General features: G+C 36.0%; 1 protein-coding gene across 2 annotated transcripts in view; it reads left to right on the top strand.

The window, feature by feature from the left end:
- Positions 1 to 6842: 6842 nt before the first annotated feature.
- CAD1 (cinnamyl-alcohol dehydrogenase) overlaps positions 6843 to 20896 on the top strand; it is a 53499-nt gene continuing 39445 nt past the window's right edge. The window contains exons 1-2 of one of the 2 annotated variants that reach the window (XM_088957573.1): positions 6843 to 7274; positions 7414 to 7509. In XM_088957573.1, coding sequence (XP_088813699.1) covers positions 7421 to 7509 — 89 coding nt within the window. In that variant the 5' untranslated portion in view covers positions 6843 to 7274; positions 7414 to 7420. The remainder of the gene's footprint in view (positions 7275 to 7413; positions 7510 to 20896) is intronic. The other variant, XM_088957574.1, reaches the window with a different exon arrangement.

Genomic DNA, 20896 nt, shown 5'->3' with positions numbered 1-20896 from the left:
GAACCAAAGACTGCTCCCACTGAAGATGACAAAGTGTAGGATGGAGCAGAATCGGTTGTGCTCTTCCAAAGAACCAGATCCTTTGTAAGAATTAGCTGGACGTCACGTGAGCATGACTTCCAATCAGCCCTTTCACAAAGGACTGATATCAAGAACCATTTTTTATCACTCCTACTGTCATGGAGATGCATTGGCAATGGCGGCGATGACAGGAAGGAGGCAGCAGGGAGAAATCAACGCAGTCTTACTGGAAGTTGTTTTCTCTCTTCTGTAATTTTTTCTCTGTAGGTGAGAATGTGATCTTCTTAAAGGCTGCCGTCCCCTCCTCCTTTTATAACCTTAAAGGGATCAACTTCTAATCCTATTAGGAGTTGCTGGTCCAAATCTTATTTGGATCTAAATCTCCTTGAAGTGATAAGGATGAGTTCTTATCTTTTCTGCAGATTAGATCAGCCCTTGCTGATCTTATCAGGAGGTTTCCAGATTCAAATCTTTATTTGGATTTGGACTCTTTGAGTGGATAGGGATAAGACCTTATCCTATCTGCTAATCTAATCTCAGATCTGCCCCCTTCTTTAACTGATAAAATCAGCCCAGTTCGAAATGGGCTTTAGGCCCAATAAGTATATGTGCTCACTTAGCCTTCCAAATTGCTGCCTAGTTGGGCTTCCTTGTATGGCGTGGGACCCAAGCATTGATCTACACATTAGCCACAAGGGTTTGGCTCAGCCTTTATTACAAGATTTAGTCGAATTCACTAGAAAGCCTTATGAACCCCTTGAGTCCATGACATGGACTCTATGGGACCAACACTTACACTAAGTGGTCCCTGGGCCAAGCCACCTTGTAACACCCAGGGACTGTGGACAGATGCAAGATTAGCCCATCAGGTATAACCCTTAATGGCCTTACACTTAACCTCTCGGCCCATAATGATCAAACACTGCCCGACAAGAAAGGACCTCTCCCTCGGCTGCAAGGAACAGTGTTGCACTCTCTACTCACATGGATCCTGAGAATTAAAATCTTTTTGCAAACAATTTGAAACCATAATATATTATATTTAAATCTGTATATAAAATATATTTTGCAAAACAAATTTCAACGATTGAAATTGACTGCTGACCGTCTTGGTTTCCATCAGAGAGAGTGCATCCCCGATCATTACCTTTGTCCGACAAAGGGCCTGATCCTATCATTATGATCACCCACTCAGATGAATTCTCGGACTGTCCCAACATACCTAGGTTTTGACCCCCGCTAAGGATCTCATTGATTGGCATATCAAAGACAGCCTAGTCTGACACCTAGTGCAATATCATAATCGAGTCTAGGGATCAGGTGTAACTTTTTAGTTTTGCCCACTAATCTCCATGGTCCAAAGCAACACTAGAAATCTAGTCCGGTTCAGAGTTTCAAGCAAACCTAAACTGCATGTACCTCGGATCTCACCCTGCCAGATGAGAGAAGACACCCCAACACTTGGCAGCACATCAGTGTCAGCCTTACTAGGATAAATCTCCCCAGACTTATCCAACAACTATGAATGATTATTTTAAATGCCTTCCCAATATCATAATCGGACTTTAGAATGATATTTTGACTAAGATTTCATCAGCAAAACACAATGCTTTTATGGTGTGATTCTGTGAATCTGTGATTGGTTTATAAAATAACTATTGGGTATTTTTTGTAATCTAACAAGTTTAGATGCATTGACCAAAATGCACATGCGGGTCCTATGTGTCAGGATTACAGGTGTGTTAATTAGTCATGGATTATGGGCATGCCACACTCGGCAAGAAACCCATTTCTAGAATGACATTGAACTAGTGTCTATTCCAAACATAATCTTGGCCCATTTCTATCCAATCATGACAAGAATGGGTCAGAAGATGTGAAGCAAATAGGCCCTCTCACACGCACATCGAGGAGGATAGTTATATGAATATCTACATTAAAAATGATTATTTTTAATGATTTTTTAGTATCATAGTCAGACTCTTGAAATTGTATTTTAAGCAAGGTTTCAATTCAACAACAAAATGGGGTGGTGTTATGCAGTGATTGGCTAAGGAAATAACTCGGCGGTATTTTGGTACTCTAATGAGTACACGTGCATTGATCCGAAGTCCAACTGAAAACCTTATTAATTAAGCAAGCACCTTCTCTGGTCAATACATTAGGTAAGGTAAGTATTTGCATTAAAAATGACTATTTTTAATACCTTTTTGTAACATAGTAAGAATTAGACTGCAGGTTAGGAACAAAATGTGGTGCTATATAGTGCCACGTTTGTCTGAGAAAGTAACTCTGGGGTATTCGCGTAAAACCCAAATGCACCACATAATAATATACATTAAGGCCCGTTTGGTTTATGGGAATAGGGGTCTGGAATCGGAATTGGAATGGGTTATTCTGATTCCAATTTTTTGATTGAGTAGAATCAGAATCTCATTTCCATTTCTGCTAGAATGAGATTCTTTCATTTGAGGGAATGGCCATTTCCTGCCCCTTCCTTGAGAATGAAATTCCAATCCTGCTCACTCCAATTTTCATCCCCATTCCTATTTGGACCAAGCGGACTATGGGAACGGACCATACCGCTGATTCTGATTCGAAACGATTTCGATTCCAATTTTGAATGCAAACCAAACATACCCTAAGGCCCCATTTGGTTCATAGGAATAGGGTCTGGAATCGGAATCAGAATTGGGTGGAATCGGAATCCCATTCCCATTCATGCTGGATTGGCATTCTCCCATTTGAGGGAATGACCATTCCTTACCCCTCCCTTGGGAATGAAATCTCATTCTTGCTAATTTCAATTCCCATTCCCATTCTTGTCTGAACCCAACGGACTATGGGAATAGACTATTCCGATTCTGATTCCAAAGGATTTTAATTCCGATTTTGATTGTTAACCAAATGGATCCAAAGTTATTTCTTATTCACAACATGACTTTTAGACGTGTCACACTTCAGCAAGAAACCCATATCTTACCCATTTATAAAAAAGAATAAATGAATGAATCGTCCAACACCCTGATTTTATATTTCCAATCCTACGCCTCCATGATTTTATATTTCCATTCTTATCCCCTCTTAAAATGCCTGAAGAGAATGGGACAAGCAGAGTATGGGGGTTTCCAATTTTACCCCTCCCTGATTTCATTTTTCGAATCCTATCCCCTCTTAAAATGCTTGAAGAGAATGGATTCGTCCAACACCCTGATTTTATATTTCCAATCCTACCCCCTCCCTGACTTCATATTTCCAATCCTATCCCTCTTAAAATGCCTAAAGAGAATAGGAGTATGGGACAAGTAGAGTTTGGGGGTTTCCAATCTTACCCCCTTCTTGATTTCATATTTCCAATCCTATCCCCTCTTAAAATGCTTGAAGAGAATGGGACAAGTAAAGTTTTGGCGAACACCCTAGACTACACATGTTTGGTTCATTTTTAGAATAGGGTCAGTCCAACCAGATTAGTAATTGAGATAATTAATAAATTACTAATGCATTAATTAATAAATAAGTATATTACAATAATCTATAATTAATATATTAATTAGCGAGGCAATAATTAATAAATTAGAACAATTAAAGCATTACTATTATTAATAAATTTATTATTTATAATTATTAATCAATAATATTCATTTAAACTTACAAAAATAATAATAGTAATTTCTGAAAATAAATACAAATAATTAATTTATTAATAAATTACTACTATATTTATCAATAATTTCTAAAAAATTTTATTAATTGATTGTTGGTAAAAGATATTCAAATAAGTACATTTCTAAAAATTATAATTACGATTCCAGATAATTATAAATTATTGATTAATTTCATTAAAAAATGAAAGATAGTTTGGTGTAGTTTTTGAAAATTATGGATAATTTATTGATTATCCAATACATTGCTGAAATTATTGAAAATTTATTGATTATTCAACCAATAAATAATTATTGAAAATTATTAATTGATTATTTAGAAAATTAGCATAATTCTCATTATTCCATTTTCAGAAAATTATTGATTAATTTTAATTCAAAATAACAGATAAATTTGTGAAATTTTTGAATTTTATGACATTTTTTAATTTTTGGAAAATTATGGAAAATTATTGTAATTATTGAAAACTTATAATTATGTTATCATAATTTATAATTATTGAAATTTTTATTATTATTAATGTAATTATAATTATTACACTAAAATAATTGTTAGTGTAGTCTAACTAATTCCTTTTTTCATAATCTCAAATAGTAATTCCCATTATCTACTAATTTTTTGAAAAATTAATAATAGAAAAAACTGGGAATCTTGATTTAAAATAATGGAAATTAATAGTAATAATTATTGTTACATAATTAACAATTTTCCATTTTGTATCAATTCCAATAATGTAATTATTTAATTACTCAAATTTCCATTATTTAAAAATAATAATTACTACAGAATTATAAATTACAATAAAATCTGTTATTTGAAATTACTGTAATTACAGTAATTTTGAAATACAGAAATTCCAATAATAATTATTAGTGTAATAATTACAGTTGTTTCAAACTAATTTTATTACACAAATAAATCTTATTGGAATTTTATTGTAATAATTCAATTACAACAATTATTGTAATGAAAATTTTATTTCTAATTACAGATTTGTTTTTTATATTAACTTTATTACAGAAATAATTATCTTTGGAATTTTAGTGTAAATTATTATTTTACGGAAATTTATAAGAATAATTATTATTGGAATTTTATTGCTGATAATAATTACAGTAATAATTATCATTGGAATTTACATTTTCAGAAATTTATTAATGTAATTTTATTAGTGTAATTTTATTCGTGTAGTTTTATTATTAGTGTAATAATAATTATTAAGTTACATTAATTATTATAGTAAAATTTGTTATTTTCAAAATACTGTAATTACAGTAATTTTGAAATAACTGTAATTCCAATAATAATTATTAGTTCAGTTAAATTATTTATTTTTTCAAAATAATTATTATTGGAATTTTGGTGTAATAATTAAATAGAGTAATCATTATAATAAATATTTTACTATAGTTACAATTCCTTAAAATTAATTTTATTACACTAACAATTAAATTGTGTTATTTTCCAGAAAAATTACTAGAAATCAATGAATATACAAAATTTTCAACCAATAATTTCTTTATAAATGTCGTTTAAAATTAATTAAAAATTATAAAATTGAAAAATAAAGTCAACAATTATAGCTCCAGGAAAGAGTTGGTGGAGTTTGCAAATTGGCAAACAAAATATCATAATTTTGGAAAATTTTGGAGAAGAAAATAAAAAATATGTTAATGTAATTTTGGAAAATTTATTTAAAATGTAGTAAATAGTTATTGAAAATTATTGGAATATTTTGGAAATTTGGGAAATTTTATTACATTTGATAGATTTTGGAAAATTATTTAAAAATTGTGTGATTTTCATTTTAAATTATTAAATATAAATTATTATTGGTAAAGGAAAATGGTAATTTGAACCAATAATTACACAAATTATTTCTATTATTAATATAAATTAGTATAATATTGGAAAATTTTAGAAAAGGAATTTATTATTTAACTTATATTGAAAAATAAAAGATAAATTAGTGTAATTTTGTAAATAATATATTTAAAAAGAAAATAAATTATTTAATATATTTAAAAATCAATAATTTAGTATATATACTTTTGGAAATTTACCAGCAGCCGACATTCAATATATCCTTTTGATCCTTTTTACCAGCAAATTAGACATTGGATTTTCCCGTGCATCGCACGGGTCCCCTACTAGTCTGAATAAAAATGGTATGACATGGTTTCTTTTCTATTTTTTGGTAACTGATAAGGCATGGTTTCAAGTCTTACCAAAATGAGACACATTTTAGACAGTAGAAAATGATTTTAATACCTTCATTACTGTCATCTATTTAATAATAATAATAATGATGATAATAATAATAATAATAATAATAATAATAATAATAATAATAATAATAATAATAATAACAATAATAATAATAATAATAATAATAATAATAATAATAATAATAATAATAATAATAATGATAATAATAATAATAATATCGATGTTGTTACAAAATATTTATTATTAATTAGTAAATATCATTTATTTATTTAAATAAATAATAATATTTATATAAGAATAAGAATATTTGATAATATCTTTATTAATAATAATTAAAATATTTTTATTTGTTATTAGTTAATAATAATAAATAAATATTATTAATAATTAGCTAATAAATAATCATTTATTTCAAAAAATCATAATATTTATTTATTAATAGAATACTATTTTATTTAATATTCTTTATATTATTTATAATTAATTATCAAAAAGTCTATTTCTAAGGGTAAAATAGTAAACTTTACAGTTTCAAATGTTGGAGAATCAACTCAAATAATCTTATCTTTTCAGAGGTTTTAAAAAATAAAAAATCCTTTCTAGTTCTTTTAAGATTTTAGTCCCAAATAATAATTTTCTGACTTTTTAGACATTGGACTTCAGATTTATTAAATGCCACTGTTGAAGGTCCATTTTTGTCTACATTAGAGAATAATATCAATCAGACTCCAAGATTATATTTTGACTAAAGTTCTAGTAGGGGGTGTAAATTGACCAAATCATGATCTGACGCGGATATCCCTGGTCAGATTTTCATCCTCCTTTTATCGGATTTTCGAATTGGAGCGGATCGCAAAACAGGACCCGTTCGGAAATTGGATTAGTCTGAGACATATTGCATATATCGATTTCAATCGGACCCTTATCACATATTCAATAAAATGATCCGAATAGAATTGAATCAGGGCTAGAGAATCCGGTGGATTCAAATTCAAATTCGGATAACACAGTGCTGTTGTTCCCTTACCGAAATATGTGTGCTCCGGAGTCGACCCGGCCAAGTACGGATTCCGGCACGGCATCATAGTTGAATCCATTTGGATTTGCTCCTCACCCCTCACACCAACCTGAATTGCACTTTCCTGCCACGCAGAGATATGTCTGATGTCTCCCCTCTCTCTATTCATTGAAGTTCCAGTTGACGTCATACCACCCATCATCTCAGAAATCTCTCTCTCTCTCTCTGCTTTTTTAATTACATGTCTCTCGGTGAGGGCCTAATAGTGGCCCCGAGCTGTGAGCGAAAACTGTGTGGACGTCTTCCCTAGTTGGGAGTTTCGTTTCAAGATTGAGAATCTAAGGTCTCTTATCTCCCTTGTTGCAGTTAGCCAGTTTTTCTTTGAAAACTTCATTTTAATGGTGCTATTCCTTGAATTACATGTGTATCTATGCCAACTCCTGCGTTGTTTCTTGTTTGTTTCCTGGCGATGGAACCCGCAGGTTAACAATGAGAGCGAAAGGTGTGGAGGAGGACTGTCTCGCATGGGCTGCAAGAGATGAGTCTGGAATTCTTTCTCCCTTCAAGTTCAGCCGCAGGTAGCACATGACTTAGTGCATCTGGTTTTTGAGATTTTTCTCTCTAATTGAGCTTGGTATTGCTTATTCTTCTGATCATGGGGTAATTTGGAATTTTATGTTAAAAGATGAATTTCTGATGAAACAGTGATGAGATTGAGTTTTGCATGTTCAAATCATGCCATAGGGATTGATGTTATTACATGCTATTTGTCGATTCAATGTAAAAGATTGCTGTATATCTTTATTGCTTAACATTCATGTTCTACTTCCTGAAATGTGTATCTCATAAATATCAATGTGTTCTGTTCCTCATGATCTCTTTAACTTACTTTCCTATCTCACTGCAGTATGGTGCATAAAACCTAAAGGTTGAAAATTCACTAATCTTTGTATCATTTCTTCTCTTTGCAAAACTAATTGATATTTGCATAGTAGTTGTGGCGTATGCATGCCATTGCCAGCCTGCTTTCATATGCATCAGGCAGTATTTCATATACGTCCTTCTATAAAGTGGAGTACTTGTGGTATTTCTTAGCTTTCTGCCAAAATTTATTAATTGAAAACCCCGCTTTAGTATTTCTGCAAGGATTGAACATATATGCATTTGGGGTGTATCATGCATAACTGGGTTGTAAACCTCAAGTGCAATTAGTTATATGTCAACTTCCCCTCAGTTTGTTCTCAGATGGTTCATTCCTACGGGACAAAAAGGATCACAAAAGCTTGATACAGTAAAAAAGGGTAAAAAACCTTGATACATAAAAGCAAGGTTTTCAATTTATTTCTGCAGGAATCGGACATATATGCATTTTGGTGTGCCATAGCAACTTTTTTTTTTTTTTGGGACGAACCAAAGATGAATATTTTCCTTTGCTTGAGGAAGAACAGTTGCTATCATTAGTTATATGTCAACTTCCCTCAGCTTGTGCTCAGATGGCTCATTCATATGGGAGAAAAAAGTTCGTAGAAGCAAGAATATTTGTTGAGATGCAATAATCTCTCCATCCTCAGAGCAAATTGCATATGATATTGGATATGTTTAGCTCTGTTTTCTCTTTTATTTTTATGGGTGCAGTTGAAGCCTTATTTCTCAAGTCATAGTTAGCATTGTAAGCCACATTTCTGACTTCCCTTTTTTTTCCAATTTTGATGTCATGTCCTTTCCTTCACCTTCCATGTTATAAAAAGAGACCCCAAGAAAATTTTCTAACTCCACATTCACATGACTTGTCTTCATGGGTCTTCTATACTTTGATCCTTGTCTTCATGGGTCTTCTATACTTCTCTTCTCTGAAGAGAAACAGTGGATCAACAATCTAAACTGCAACTAATAAATATTCCCCATCTTTCCAGATCAGCCCAGAAAACTAAAAACCTATTAAACAGGAGACCAGGTGACTCAGTAACAACTGAAAAATAAAAGTATCTAATATGAAACATTCAGAACCCTGACAACCAAGGGATTGGAATACATGTTGTTCTCTCTAAAAGCATCCTCGTCTATGGCTAGACCTCTCCTTAAGCTCACATTCTGAACTAAGTCCTCAGTTATGGTATTAGAGGATCCTTTTGCTGCCTGCATCATTGTTCTCTAAACTATCAAATATGTCCTTGTGTTTTCCACAAGCATTTTTCCAATTCAGAATGATAATTATTGTTTCCTTAAAAAAAGCACTGCTATGATTTTCCATCTGATTGATTTCTGGGGTGGATTACTTGAATACAATAGAAAGCAATACTGAGAGGATTTTACTGCAGTTGGTCGCTAAATTGTTTATGGTTATGTATTGATATCTCCTCAATTTTCTATTTTCACATTGTAAATATGAGACACTAATTTTTTCTATGAACTTATAACAATCCCCGCCTTTCATATCCAAATATGAAATGGACGGTAGCTCTTAATCTAAGAGCTGGACCTGAGGGTTGCTACCAACAAAGTATTTATGCAAGGCTACTTCTTAGAAAGACCAAGTTCTCCAGGAAATATGGACCGTGTTCTCTAACTACATAGGCCTCCTCATCTCTTGCAATGCTAACAGCTCGACCCCTCCCAAAAGAGTGAGAGATTGGTGAGATTTTGAGAGATCCCCTTTCAACTTTCTTCACCGGTTCCCATGGAAAAACCGGTAGCTAGTCGATTTTGGGTGAAACTAGGGTGCCTAGTTGTCTAGGCGATAAAAATTTTATGATATAAAAAAATGAACTTTTGGTTAGTTCCCTAGTTTTATATACTATTCAGCATGTATATTAATTGAAAAATTAGCAATTCTCTTTATTAAGAACATCAAATTTCCTCTAAAAATGTGGTAAATCATCACATCTAAAAGATACAAATATTTCACATATATTAATTTCATTATTTTAAAAAATAATACTACTATAATAAGTATTTAATAGAGCAATTTCATATCAATTAGCAGCTAAAGAAGGTTATTAACTTTATATGATAAATATTCAACATGGAAAGTAAAATAGAAAAAACAAGGATGGAGTTTCTGTTTTATTTAATTAGAGAGAGAATATAAAAAAGAACATTTTATAATTCTATTCTTTTTTCCTCTTTCTTTCTTTCTTTTTCTCTCCTCAAAACCCTTTGATCTTTTAAATTTCAATAGTAAAACAGTAAAACAAAGTAAAATTGGTACAAATAGCATGTAATAAAATGTATTAACACATATATTAATATGATACAGCAATATAAATGATATTATAAAAGGCGATCGCCTTGTCATTTTTGTCGCCTAGGTGACACCTTAACAACTATGACCATTACATTACATGACATATTTAGTTACAAACTAGAATTTGGATTTATCTAGATTCTTGATCAGTATCAATGCCATAGTTGATTTTACCATCCTCTGCTCCCCCCCCCCCCCCCAAAAAAAAAAAAAAAAAAAAAAAAAAAAACTGAAACTCTTACTCTTTTCGTTTTCTGGGGCATCATTTGCCAGAGTCAGATCGTGAATCTATATAACAGAGAAGACAACAGATTTATGGGTGTGTCAAAAGTGACAGTCAACACCTTAGGAAAGGTATTTATATTATTATTAGTGAAAGGACAAATCTGTCCTTAATATTCAAGAGATAGTGTACAAAAGAATAAGAGAAATCTAATGTACAACAAAAGATAAAATTACAATTATAGCCCTCTTAGCTTTCTTTATCTCTACACTCCCCCTCAAGCTAATGCCTAGGAATGAGCATCAGTTTGTCCATAAGAAAATTGTATCGGGCCCTATTCATTGCTTTTGTCAACAACAAGTTTGCAAGTTGAAGGCTAGAGGACACGTGTGGAAGGGAGAAGATGCCCGCAAGAAGGAGATTGCGAATGAAATGGCAATCAACTTATATGTCCGTGTGCTCATGAAAAACAGGATTTGATGCAATCTTAATGACACTAATATTGTCTACAAAGAGAGGAACTGAAGGTGGATGCTCATGTAGAAGATCATGTAGGAGAGCCTTGAACTAGATGATTTCACTACACACTGAGGACATGGATCTATACTTACCTTCAGTGGAAGAGATACAGTAGATTGTTTCTTGCACTTCCAAGAAAAGAGTGAGTCACCCAAGAAAACACACCAACCCGTAGTAGATCTCCGTGTGTCTAGGCAACCGATCTAATTAGCATCAGCATAGGCAGTATGACAAATAGCGAATGATGAAGAGAAGAATAAGCCATGAGATAAAGTCCCCCATACATATCTAATAATCCAATAGACTGCAAACATATGTGGTTGGTGTGGAGAGGATACAAACTGACTTACAACCTGAACTGGATAAGATATACCTAGCTGAGTCATAGTAAGTTAGATTAGACAGCCTACCAATTGGCGATAAATGTAGGATCTTCAAGGGGGGGAACTATCTTCCTTACTGAGTTTCAAAGTAACCTCTAAGGGAGTATCAATTGTCTTGGAATCAGTTAGGTTAGCCATTTTGACAAGATTGACTATAGAGTTATGACTAACCTCTAATCCCAAAAAGTAAGTCAAGGGACCTAAGTCCTTCATCTTGAAGGATTCACTGAGAAGTCTTTTCAAAGCAACAATTTCTTTTGCATCACTTCTTGTAATGATGATATCATCAACATAGAGAAGAAGTATGACCACTCCTTGGTTCCGATGCAAAGTAAAAAGAGAGTGATCGAGGGGCTCTGGATAAAGCTAGGCATTAATGATAACAAAGCGGAATCTCTCAAATCAGGCCCTAGGTGGTTGTTTGAGACCATATAGGGATTCCTTGAGGTGTCATACAAGATGGGGATTAGTACAATATCCAGGAGGAGGCTTCATGTACATAGTTTCCTTCAACTTTCCATGTAGAAATGCATTCTTCACATCCATGTGATGGATCTTCCATTGTTTAGCTATAGCGATGGCTAACAGAATTTGAACAGTAGTCATCTTTTCCACTAGAGCAAGGGTATCCTCATAATCTACCCTATACTCCTGTCTATAGCCTTGAGCAACGAGTCTAGCCTTGTATCTATCTAGACTCCCATCCGACTTTAACTTCACTGAATAAACCAGTGGCTACCAATAATAAAAGCTTTAGCAGGTGCTTTAACTAGTTCCTAGGTGTCATTCTCAAGGAGAGCTTGGATTTTAGAGTCCATGGAATCCTTCCAATGAGGGATTGCTACAACTTGCTGGTAAGACTTAGGGATATCTGTGGTGGACAAAAAAATAGAAAAAAAGAGCTATGATCTGGACAGAAACGATAGTGGTTAAGAGGTTGAGAAATTCTAGAGACGATACAATGTGGGTGCACTGGGAGAAGTAGGTTCAGATATGGGGACAAAAGAACTTACAAGAATGGATGGAGTGATAAAACTAGTAGTTAGAGGTGGAGAGGAAAGAGGCATAGGAGCTGATGTAGGCCATTCCTTCTTGAAGTAGGTTTGAAATTGCTACAAAGGTGATGTAGGAACTCTTAAAGAATTTGTAGAGTCAAAACTGTGTAAGTAGAGGGAGTGGGTAATTTAGCAATATGCTCAAAGAAAGATACATTTTCAAGAAATATAACATTGCGAGAAATCCAAATGTAATGGGCTGTAGGATCATAGAAAAGGAAGCTCTTGTGACTATAGCCCATAAAAGCACACAAAGCTGCTTGAGTAGTTAGCTTAGTGCGTTCATGGAGCGGAAGGTGAACAAAACAGACAACCGAATACCCAAAGCATGGAGAAGTTTGAAGGATGGTGAAAAAGAGACTGGAAAGGAGAGGAGTTATCTAGGACTGATGACGGAAGAAGGTTTATGAGATAAACAACAATGTTGGCCGCCTCCACCCAAAACCAGGAGGGTACATGGGAATCTTCCAAGAGAGTTTTGACTACACTCAAAATGTGTCTATTCTTTCTTTTTGCTATTCCATTTTGTTGTGGAGTATCGAGAAAATATTTTTGGTATTGGATACCTTATTGTTTCAAGTAAGCTAGAAAAACCTCATCAAAGTACTCTCCCCCTGAATCTGACCATAGGATACATATCTTAGCTTTAAACTGAGTAGCAACTTGTTCTTGAAATAGTTTGAATGTAGGGTATACTTCGGATTTTTTGCGAAGAAAATAAATCCAAGTAAAACGAGTGCAATCATCAATGAAAGTCACAAAGTACTTCTATCTCAATCTAGAAATAATTGGAGACGACCACACATCACTATGTATTAAATGAAATGGGACTGTTGCATGCTTAGAATGAGAAGGGAAAGGTATAATATAGCTCTTGCATACACAACAAGTAATGCAATCTTTATTTAATATTCTTAAGAGAAACAATAGAAGTTGGTAAACTACTTGAAGTAAATAAATAATTAATTTTCTTAGTAAAAGGGTGACCAAGATGTCCATGCCACAAGTGCCAGGCATTATTACAATTTCAGCCATCTGGATTTTCCCCATAAAAAATAGGTAGCTCCAATTTCCGAGGAAGTGAATCAAGAGTATGTTCCGGTACTGGCATCGAGGAAGACGTTGGAAATGCTGCACTCTTCCCTTTGTCAGCCGCACGACTTGATGCAACTAAAGGAGGAGCAATGTCAGCCGTGGACAAAGGAGCTGAATAGGCCTGTTGCTGAAGCAACAGATCTAAACATCTCACCAGATCTTGAACGCCTCCTTCCAGAGATTGTACCGAGCTTTCAAGAGACGAGATCTTCGAAAGTCCAGCTGCTACCTTTTCTAGATCGAGTCGTTGAATCTCATTGTGTAAGCCATCCATCTCCACACGAAATTCAGAATGCAGAGAAGTCAAGCGTTCTTCGAAACCCTCCACCTGCGATGCCACTTCCTTAATTGTCACCATGGCTGAGGAAAGACGAGCTCTGATACCACTGTTATGTCCTAGAAACTTTACACACAATTCTCAGACTCATAGCAGAATTCACACAACTCGAATATCAACAAAGAAACTGGTATTCATTCAGAGGAGAACATTAATAGTAACAGTTGGTCGGTTCTTCAAGAGATCGCCGGCTCTCCCAATCACTCACAGTATTCTGCACTCAACCAAAGCCCTCCTTCCCCATCCCCCAAAGACCCTTCTTATATTCTTCTGACAGCATAACTGACTTCCTCCCCCCCCATAAATGCCCAACTGGCCTAGTTATAAATGCCCAACACTCTTCTTATTCATAACTGACATAGCTATAAATGCCCCAAGACTCTTCTTATTCCCTTCTGACTTCCTCTATAAATGCCCAGCTGGCAAGCCCCATGTGTTCAATTATTTCCCCCCTTAACCGATTGCTGCCCTTTCCCTTTTCCTAGCATACGTAAGGTTAATTGGGGGCCTATCAGGCGGCACTAGATTTGAGGTTTCAAGCTGATCCAATGTTTCTAAGTGAGGGTTTGAAAAATAAAAGGTGAACCTGGTGGTGCAACTTTCCATGTTCTAGGTCTGTTAAGGTCTGATCGAAACAACCTTAAGAAGAGATATTCAAGGGCATAAAAGGGATTCCCAAATACTGTTAAGGAGACCCCTAAATGCTAGGAGAATCAAAGAACAAATGTCTCTTTACAGCAGATCAGATCGTGAATTTGATGCAACCGCAAATTAGTCAACACTATTTGTGGATGAATTCTGTTAAGGAAATATGGGATAGTGTTGCTGAAACCTATTCACAAAAATTGAATGTGGCTAGTGCTTATAAGTTAAGAAGTGATGTGAACAATCTAAGGTAGGGGGAGAAACCTTTAGCAGTCTACTTCTCAATGCTGAAATCCTTGTGGCAAGAGATAGATCTCATGGAAACAGTTGTCTGGGAAAGTACAAATGATGCAGAGGCATATAGAAAACTAGTTGAGAGGAATAGGGTTTTTGAATTTCTGACAGAGTTGAATCCAGATATTGATATTATCAGACATAATATCGTAGCTAAAGACAATCTATCTTTGTCTCAGGCTTATTCCATGGTGAGCAGTGAGGAGAGTAGGAGGATGGTTCAGGTTCAAGGGACTATTCCAGTTGACCATTTTGCTAATATGGGGTTGAAACATAAGATGACTATAGGTGCTACAGGGAAGAAGGAGGTTATATGTGAATATTGTAAGAAACCAAGACATACAAAGAATAAATGTTGGAAGCTACATCCAGACCTTCTTCCACCCCGTTTTCAAAAGTAGGTGGAAAATGGGAAGACTGGGAGTGCCAATGCAGCCATAGTGTCAGATAATGACAGGAGTGCCACCGATGAGAAAGCTGCTAGTGAGAAGTTTAGATGTTATGAAGGCAGAGCATGAGAAATATGGTAGGATGATTAGCCACCTTGAGAGTGCAACCACCTCCTCCAACTCTTCAGGCAATCCAACTACGTCTGCATTTGCTCATTCAGGTATATGTACTACTGCCAACCATGCAGCCATCTTAGGTAATCATAAGATCCCTTGGATTATTGATTCATGTGCTTTTGATCATATAACCAGCATTTCTACCATGTTTAGCTCTTATGACTTACTTTCTGGCCGTGATAAGATTACCCTAGCCAATAGCTCTCTTGCTCCTAACTCTAGCAAGGGAGTCATCAATGCTACATACTCCCTTTCCCTTACTTTTGTCCTTCATGTCCCTAAATTGCATATAATTTGATGTCAGTAAATAGCCTAACTAAATCCTTAAACTGTAGTGTAACCTTCCCTTATTGTGTTTTCTTCAGGACTTGAAGTCTCAGAAAGTAATTGGGAGTGGCCATGAGGCAAATGGAATATATCTGCTAGATACTCCTGGACAAAGCCAAGGACAACCTAAAAGAGTGGCTTTTGGGTCTACTTCTACAAACTCTTTTAGTCATGTCATGTTATGTCATTTTCGTTTGGGTCATTTACCCTTTTCTGCTTTGAGCCATTTATTCCCAAAGTTGTTTAAGGGAATTAACTTGTCTAGTCTTCTTTGCGAGTCATGTGAGTTATCAAAACATTGTAGAAGCACTTATCCTTGAAGTAATAAGAGGTCCATTTTTTCCTTTAATATTGTGCACTCTGATGTGTGGGGGCCATACCACTTGCCTTCTATGGGTGGTTATTGATACTTTATCTTGTTCATTGACAATTTTTCTTGGTATACTTGGTTATTTTTTATGATATCTTGTGATGAAGTTCCCAAGCTTGTAAGACAATTTCATGAATTTGTTCTTATCTAGTTTGATACAAGAATCAAGATATTTAGGTATGATAATGCAAAAGAATCCTTTGAGAGAAACCTAACCTCTTATCTCACTGACTTTGGGGTCATCCACCAAAGTTCGTGTTCGTACTCCGGAACCAAATGGAGTAGCTGAGAGGAAGAATCATTATATAGTTGAAGTTGCAAGAAGCATTTTGTTTGCCTCACATGTTCCTACAAAGTTCTGGGGGGATGCTGTTCTCATTGCAATATACCTAATCAATCGTATGCCATATAGAGTTTTGGGCTTTAAGTCTCATTTTAATCTTCTTTATCCAGATAAGGACCTTTTTTCTTCCCCTTTGTCTTTGGATGTACCTGTTATATACACATTTTTAGTACCTAGAAACATAAATTTGAACCAAAGGCCCATAAGTGCATTTTTCTTGGTTTTGCCTCCACACAGAAGGGTTATTGCTGTTTGATCCTAGTAGTGGAACTCGTTATGTCTCAATGGATGTCACTTTTGTTGATTCCACTCCTTTTTATGGTTCATCTCAGGGGGAGCATCGTTCTCAGGGGTAGTATTTGTCATAGTTGTTTGCACTCCCCCTTCTAGTTCATAAAAGGGTATGGACAGATGGTAGGCCCATTAACCCAACTCTTGTGCAAGGATTCCTTTGTCTGGACTAATATGGCCCAAGCCGCATTCAATCGCCTAAAGCAATCTCTCTCCAGTCCACCAACACTTGCCTTAACAGACTTCCTTAAAACCTTTATTATTGAATGTGATGCTTTCGGGAGTGGTCTAGGTGCTGTTCTTATTGCAAGCGGGCCAGCCAGTAGCATATTTCATCAAGGCCCTTAGTGGACAATCCTTATGTAAATCCACATATGAAAGGGAGTTAATGACAATTGTTCTTGTAGTCCAGAAATGGAGAGCCTACCTAATGGGTCGTAAGTTCATTATCTGTATAGATCAACAAAGTTTGAAACACTTGCTTGAACAATAAGTCCATACAGAGGCTCAACTCAAATGGGCCTAAAAGCTCATGGGATTTGATTATGTGATCGAGTATAAGGCAGGAACATCCAATAGAGCAGCAGATGCCTTATCTCACAGATAGGTTAGCTTTGGAAAACACCACATCCAATCAATCTTATGCCATATAGAGTTAGATGCATGATCCACTAAGTGTATCTTCCTTGGCTATTCTTGGACCTAGAAAGGGTATAAGTGTTATAACCAAGGTTTCATATTTCGATACGATATGTCCGAAACAGGGCGTATCGTATTGTATCTTTAAAGGTTCGATACAAGATACGGTGGAAAATTGGCGGTATGATCTTTTTTCCATCGTACTAGACCTGTGTCGTATCGTATTGTATTGGGCCGTATCAGGGGGTGTATCGGGCATTTTGACCAATACACTATGAAAAAGATACGACCAAAAACTGAAAAAAAAAAGGGTGGAAGCAAGCCTCTTTCCCCTGAAATAAGCCTTCTTTCACCCCTAAATAGCTCTAAAACTCTAAACCTCATTCCTAGAGTGCTAAATATGCAAAAATTTGCAACAAAACAAGCGTGAATTGTTATTTTTTTTGAAGATTTTTCAAAATTTGAAAAATATGGCAAAAATAGTTGTTGAGCAAGAGCAAGAGAGAGAAGAGAAGAGAGGAGAGAAGAGAGGGAGAGAGGAGAGGAGAGCCAAGAGGACTGAAAGCCCCTTCTGAACTTAGGGGTCGAAAGAATGATATATTATTATTTATACTAGTACAGTCGAACAATATAAACAGAGGAGAAATTACAATAGTACCCTTATGGTACTAAACCTGAATACATAAACAACTGACAACACTCCCCCTCAAGTTGGAGCATAGATATCAATCATGCCCAACTTGTCACAAAGATCATGATGTCTGGAAAGGTTTAAACCCTTTGTAAAGATGTCTGCAAGCTGGTTCTCAGAAGTGACATAGGGGGTACACACTTTGCCTGTGATAACTTTCTCTCTGATAAAATGCTTGTCAACTTCGATGTGCTTTGTTCTATCATGTAGCACCGGATTGGCAGCAATGCTTATAGCTGCTTTGTTATCACAAAATAGAGTTATAGGTTTGGTCACTGGGAAACCCAACTCCCCCAACAAATTCTTTATCCACATGCCTTCAGCAACCCCGTGGGCCATAGCATGATATTCAGCTTCAGCACTGGATCTAGCTACCACATTTTGCTTTTTACTCCTCCATGTAACAAGGTTCCCTCCTATAAAGGTGCAGTAGCCACTGGTAGACTTTCTGTCACTTTGGGATCCAGCCCAATCTGCATCTGTATAAACTTCAACTTTCAAATGTCCGTGCTTTTGAAACAACAAACCAGTACCCGGATACTTCTTCAGATATCGGAGGATTCTCTCTGTTGCTTCAAGATGAGAAGACCTAGGAGCATGCATGAATTGACTGAGGACACCAACAACATATGCAATGTCTGGGTGAGTCATAGAAAGGTATACAATCTCCCTACAAGCCTTTGAAACTGTTTCACATCCTTGAGCGATTCACCACAGTTGTCACCTAATTTATGGTTGGGGTCAATGGGAGAGTCAACTGGCTTCACCCCCATCTTTCCAGTGTCTTGAAGTAAATCTAGGACATATTTCCTTTGAGAAATGAAGATACCCTTCTTTGATCGGGTAACTTCAATTCCAAGGAAGTATCTAGCAGGTCCTAGATCCTTCACTTCAAATTGAGTGGCAAGAAAAAGTTTCAATTTCTGAATTTCATCCTCCCAATCACCAGTAACAATTATGTCATCCACATATACAATTAGAGCAGCAATTTTACCTTCTCATTTTTTCACGAACAGTGTGTGATCTGATTGACATTGCCTGTATCCTTTCTACTGAACTGCCACATGGAATCTACTGAACCAAGCTCTTGGTGATTGTTTCAGCCCGTATAAGGACTTCTTCAACTTGCACACTTTCTGTTCATTGCCTTGGGCTAGAAACCCAGGAGGTTGAATCATGTACACTTCCTCTTCAAGGTCACCATTCAAGAATGCATTCTTGATGTCCAACTGGTGTAAAACCCAATCCAGATTGGCCGCAAGAGAGAAAAGGACTCTAATGGAATTCATCTTGGCAACGGGGGAAAAAGTTTATGCATAATCAACTCCATACACTTGAGTAAATCCCTTTGCCACTAAGCGAGCTTTATACCTTTCCATTGTTCCATCAGCCTTATGCTTGACTGTGAACACCTATTTACATCCAACTGGAACCTTTCCCTTAGGAAGATCAACAAGTTCCCATGTGCCATTTTTGTGAAGGGCATTAATTTCTTCCCTCATGGCATTTGTCCATTCAGGAACTGAAAGAGCTTCTGCCACATTCTTAGGGATAGGGACACTGTCAATAGAGGTAAGGAAGGCACGGAATGAGGATGAAATGTTCTCATAGGAGATAAAGTTGGAAATGGGATGTTTAGTGGTGCACAATCTAACACCCTTCCTGTGAGCAATAGGACGGTCAAGATCATTAGCAGTAGAGGAATCATTTTCAATAGATTCAAGGACATCATTGGGAGCCAAAATACCTGAGTGAGTATGATCCTCCCTCGAGGAGTCTGGTGGCATTGGAGGTACAACTTCTGGATTCTCTACAGCTCTTGGATTTGGCTGGCCTTTGCGACGACGAGAAAAAACACGAAAAGGTGGAGGGTCAGGGAGAGAGGGAAGCTGAACCAGTTTCTCCTCATGTCTACACTCCCCTTGAGGAGAAACAGGATAGAAAGGCTCATCTTCAAAGAAAAAAACATACATGGAGACATAGAATTTGAGAAACAGGATCAAAAACACGGTATCCCTTTTGAGTGAAGGAGTAACCAAGAAATATGCAAGGTATAGCACGAGAATCCAATTTCCCACGGGTGGGAGACAGATTTTGGACAAAACACCGGCAACCAAAGACACGAGGAGGAATAGAAAGAAGGGGAGCCTTAGGAAAGAGAAGTTGATGTGGGGCTTTGTACTCTAACCGACGAGAGGGCATACGGTTTATAAGGTAAGTGGAACAAAGAACAACTTCAAGCCAAAACCGTTTGGGAACATTCATATGAAGTAGTAAACCTCGAGCCACTTCAAGGAGATGTCGGTTCTTCCTTCGGCCACACCATTTTGTTGTGGTGTGCGGGCACAAGAGCTACGGTGAAGGGAACCATGCGAAGCAAAAAATTCCGTGAGGTCACTATGAAAAAATTCTTTTGCATTATCTGATTGAAAAATTTGGATTTCAGTTTGAAATTGAGTGAAGACCATCCGCTGGAAATCTTGAATGATTTTTGGTACTTCTTCCCTAGTTCGCATCGGGTATACCCAAGTAAATCTAGAATAATCATCAATGAGGGTAATGAAATACTTGTAGCCACTCTCAGATGGTAAAGTAACAGGGCCCCACACATCAGAATGAACAATGTGAAATGGAGATTCAGATTTACTATTTCTTTGAAGAAAATGAGTTCTACAATGCTTACTCAACTGACACGTTTGACAAGAAAAATCAGAAACAAACATTGACTTAAACAGTTCTGGGAATACAACTTTCAAAGACTCAAAAGACAAATGACCAAGACGATAATGCCATAAATAGACTTTTTTCTTACAGGACTGACTCATAGACTCTGTAACATGAAGACCAGCCTTATTCTCCAGCATGTAAAGTCCATTAGCCATACGACCCCTACCAATTGTCCTCCCCGAGGCCAGATCCTGTCACACAATGAGAAGGGAAAAA

Source organism: Nelumbo lutea, chromosome 8 (genome assembly GCF_056320005.1).
Source record: "Nelumbo lutea isolate HS-2025 chromosome 8, American lotus-T2T, whole genome shotgun sequence".
Taxonomy (NCBI): Eukaryota; Viridiplantae; Streptophyta; class Magnoliopsida; order Proteales; family Nelumbonaceae; genus Nelumbo; species Nelumbo lutea.
This window is presented reverse-complemented; position numbering and strand designations above follow the sequence as displayed.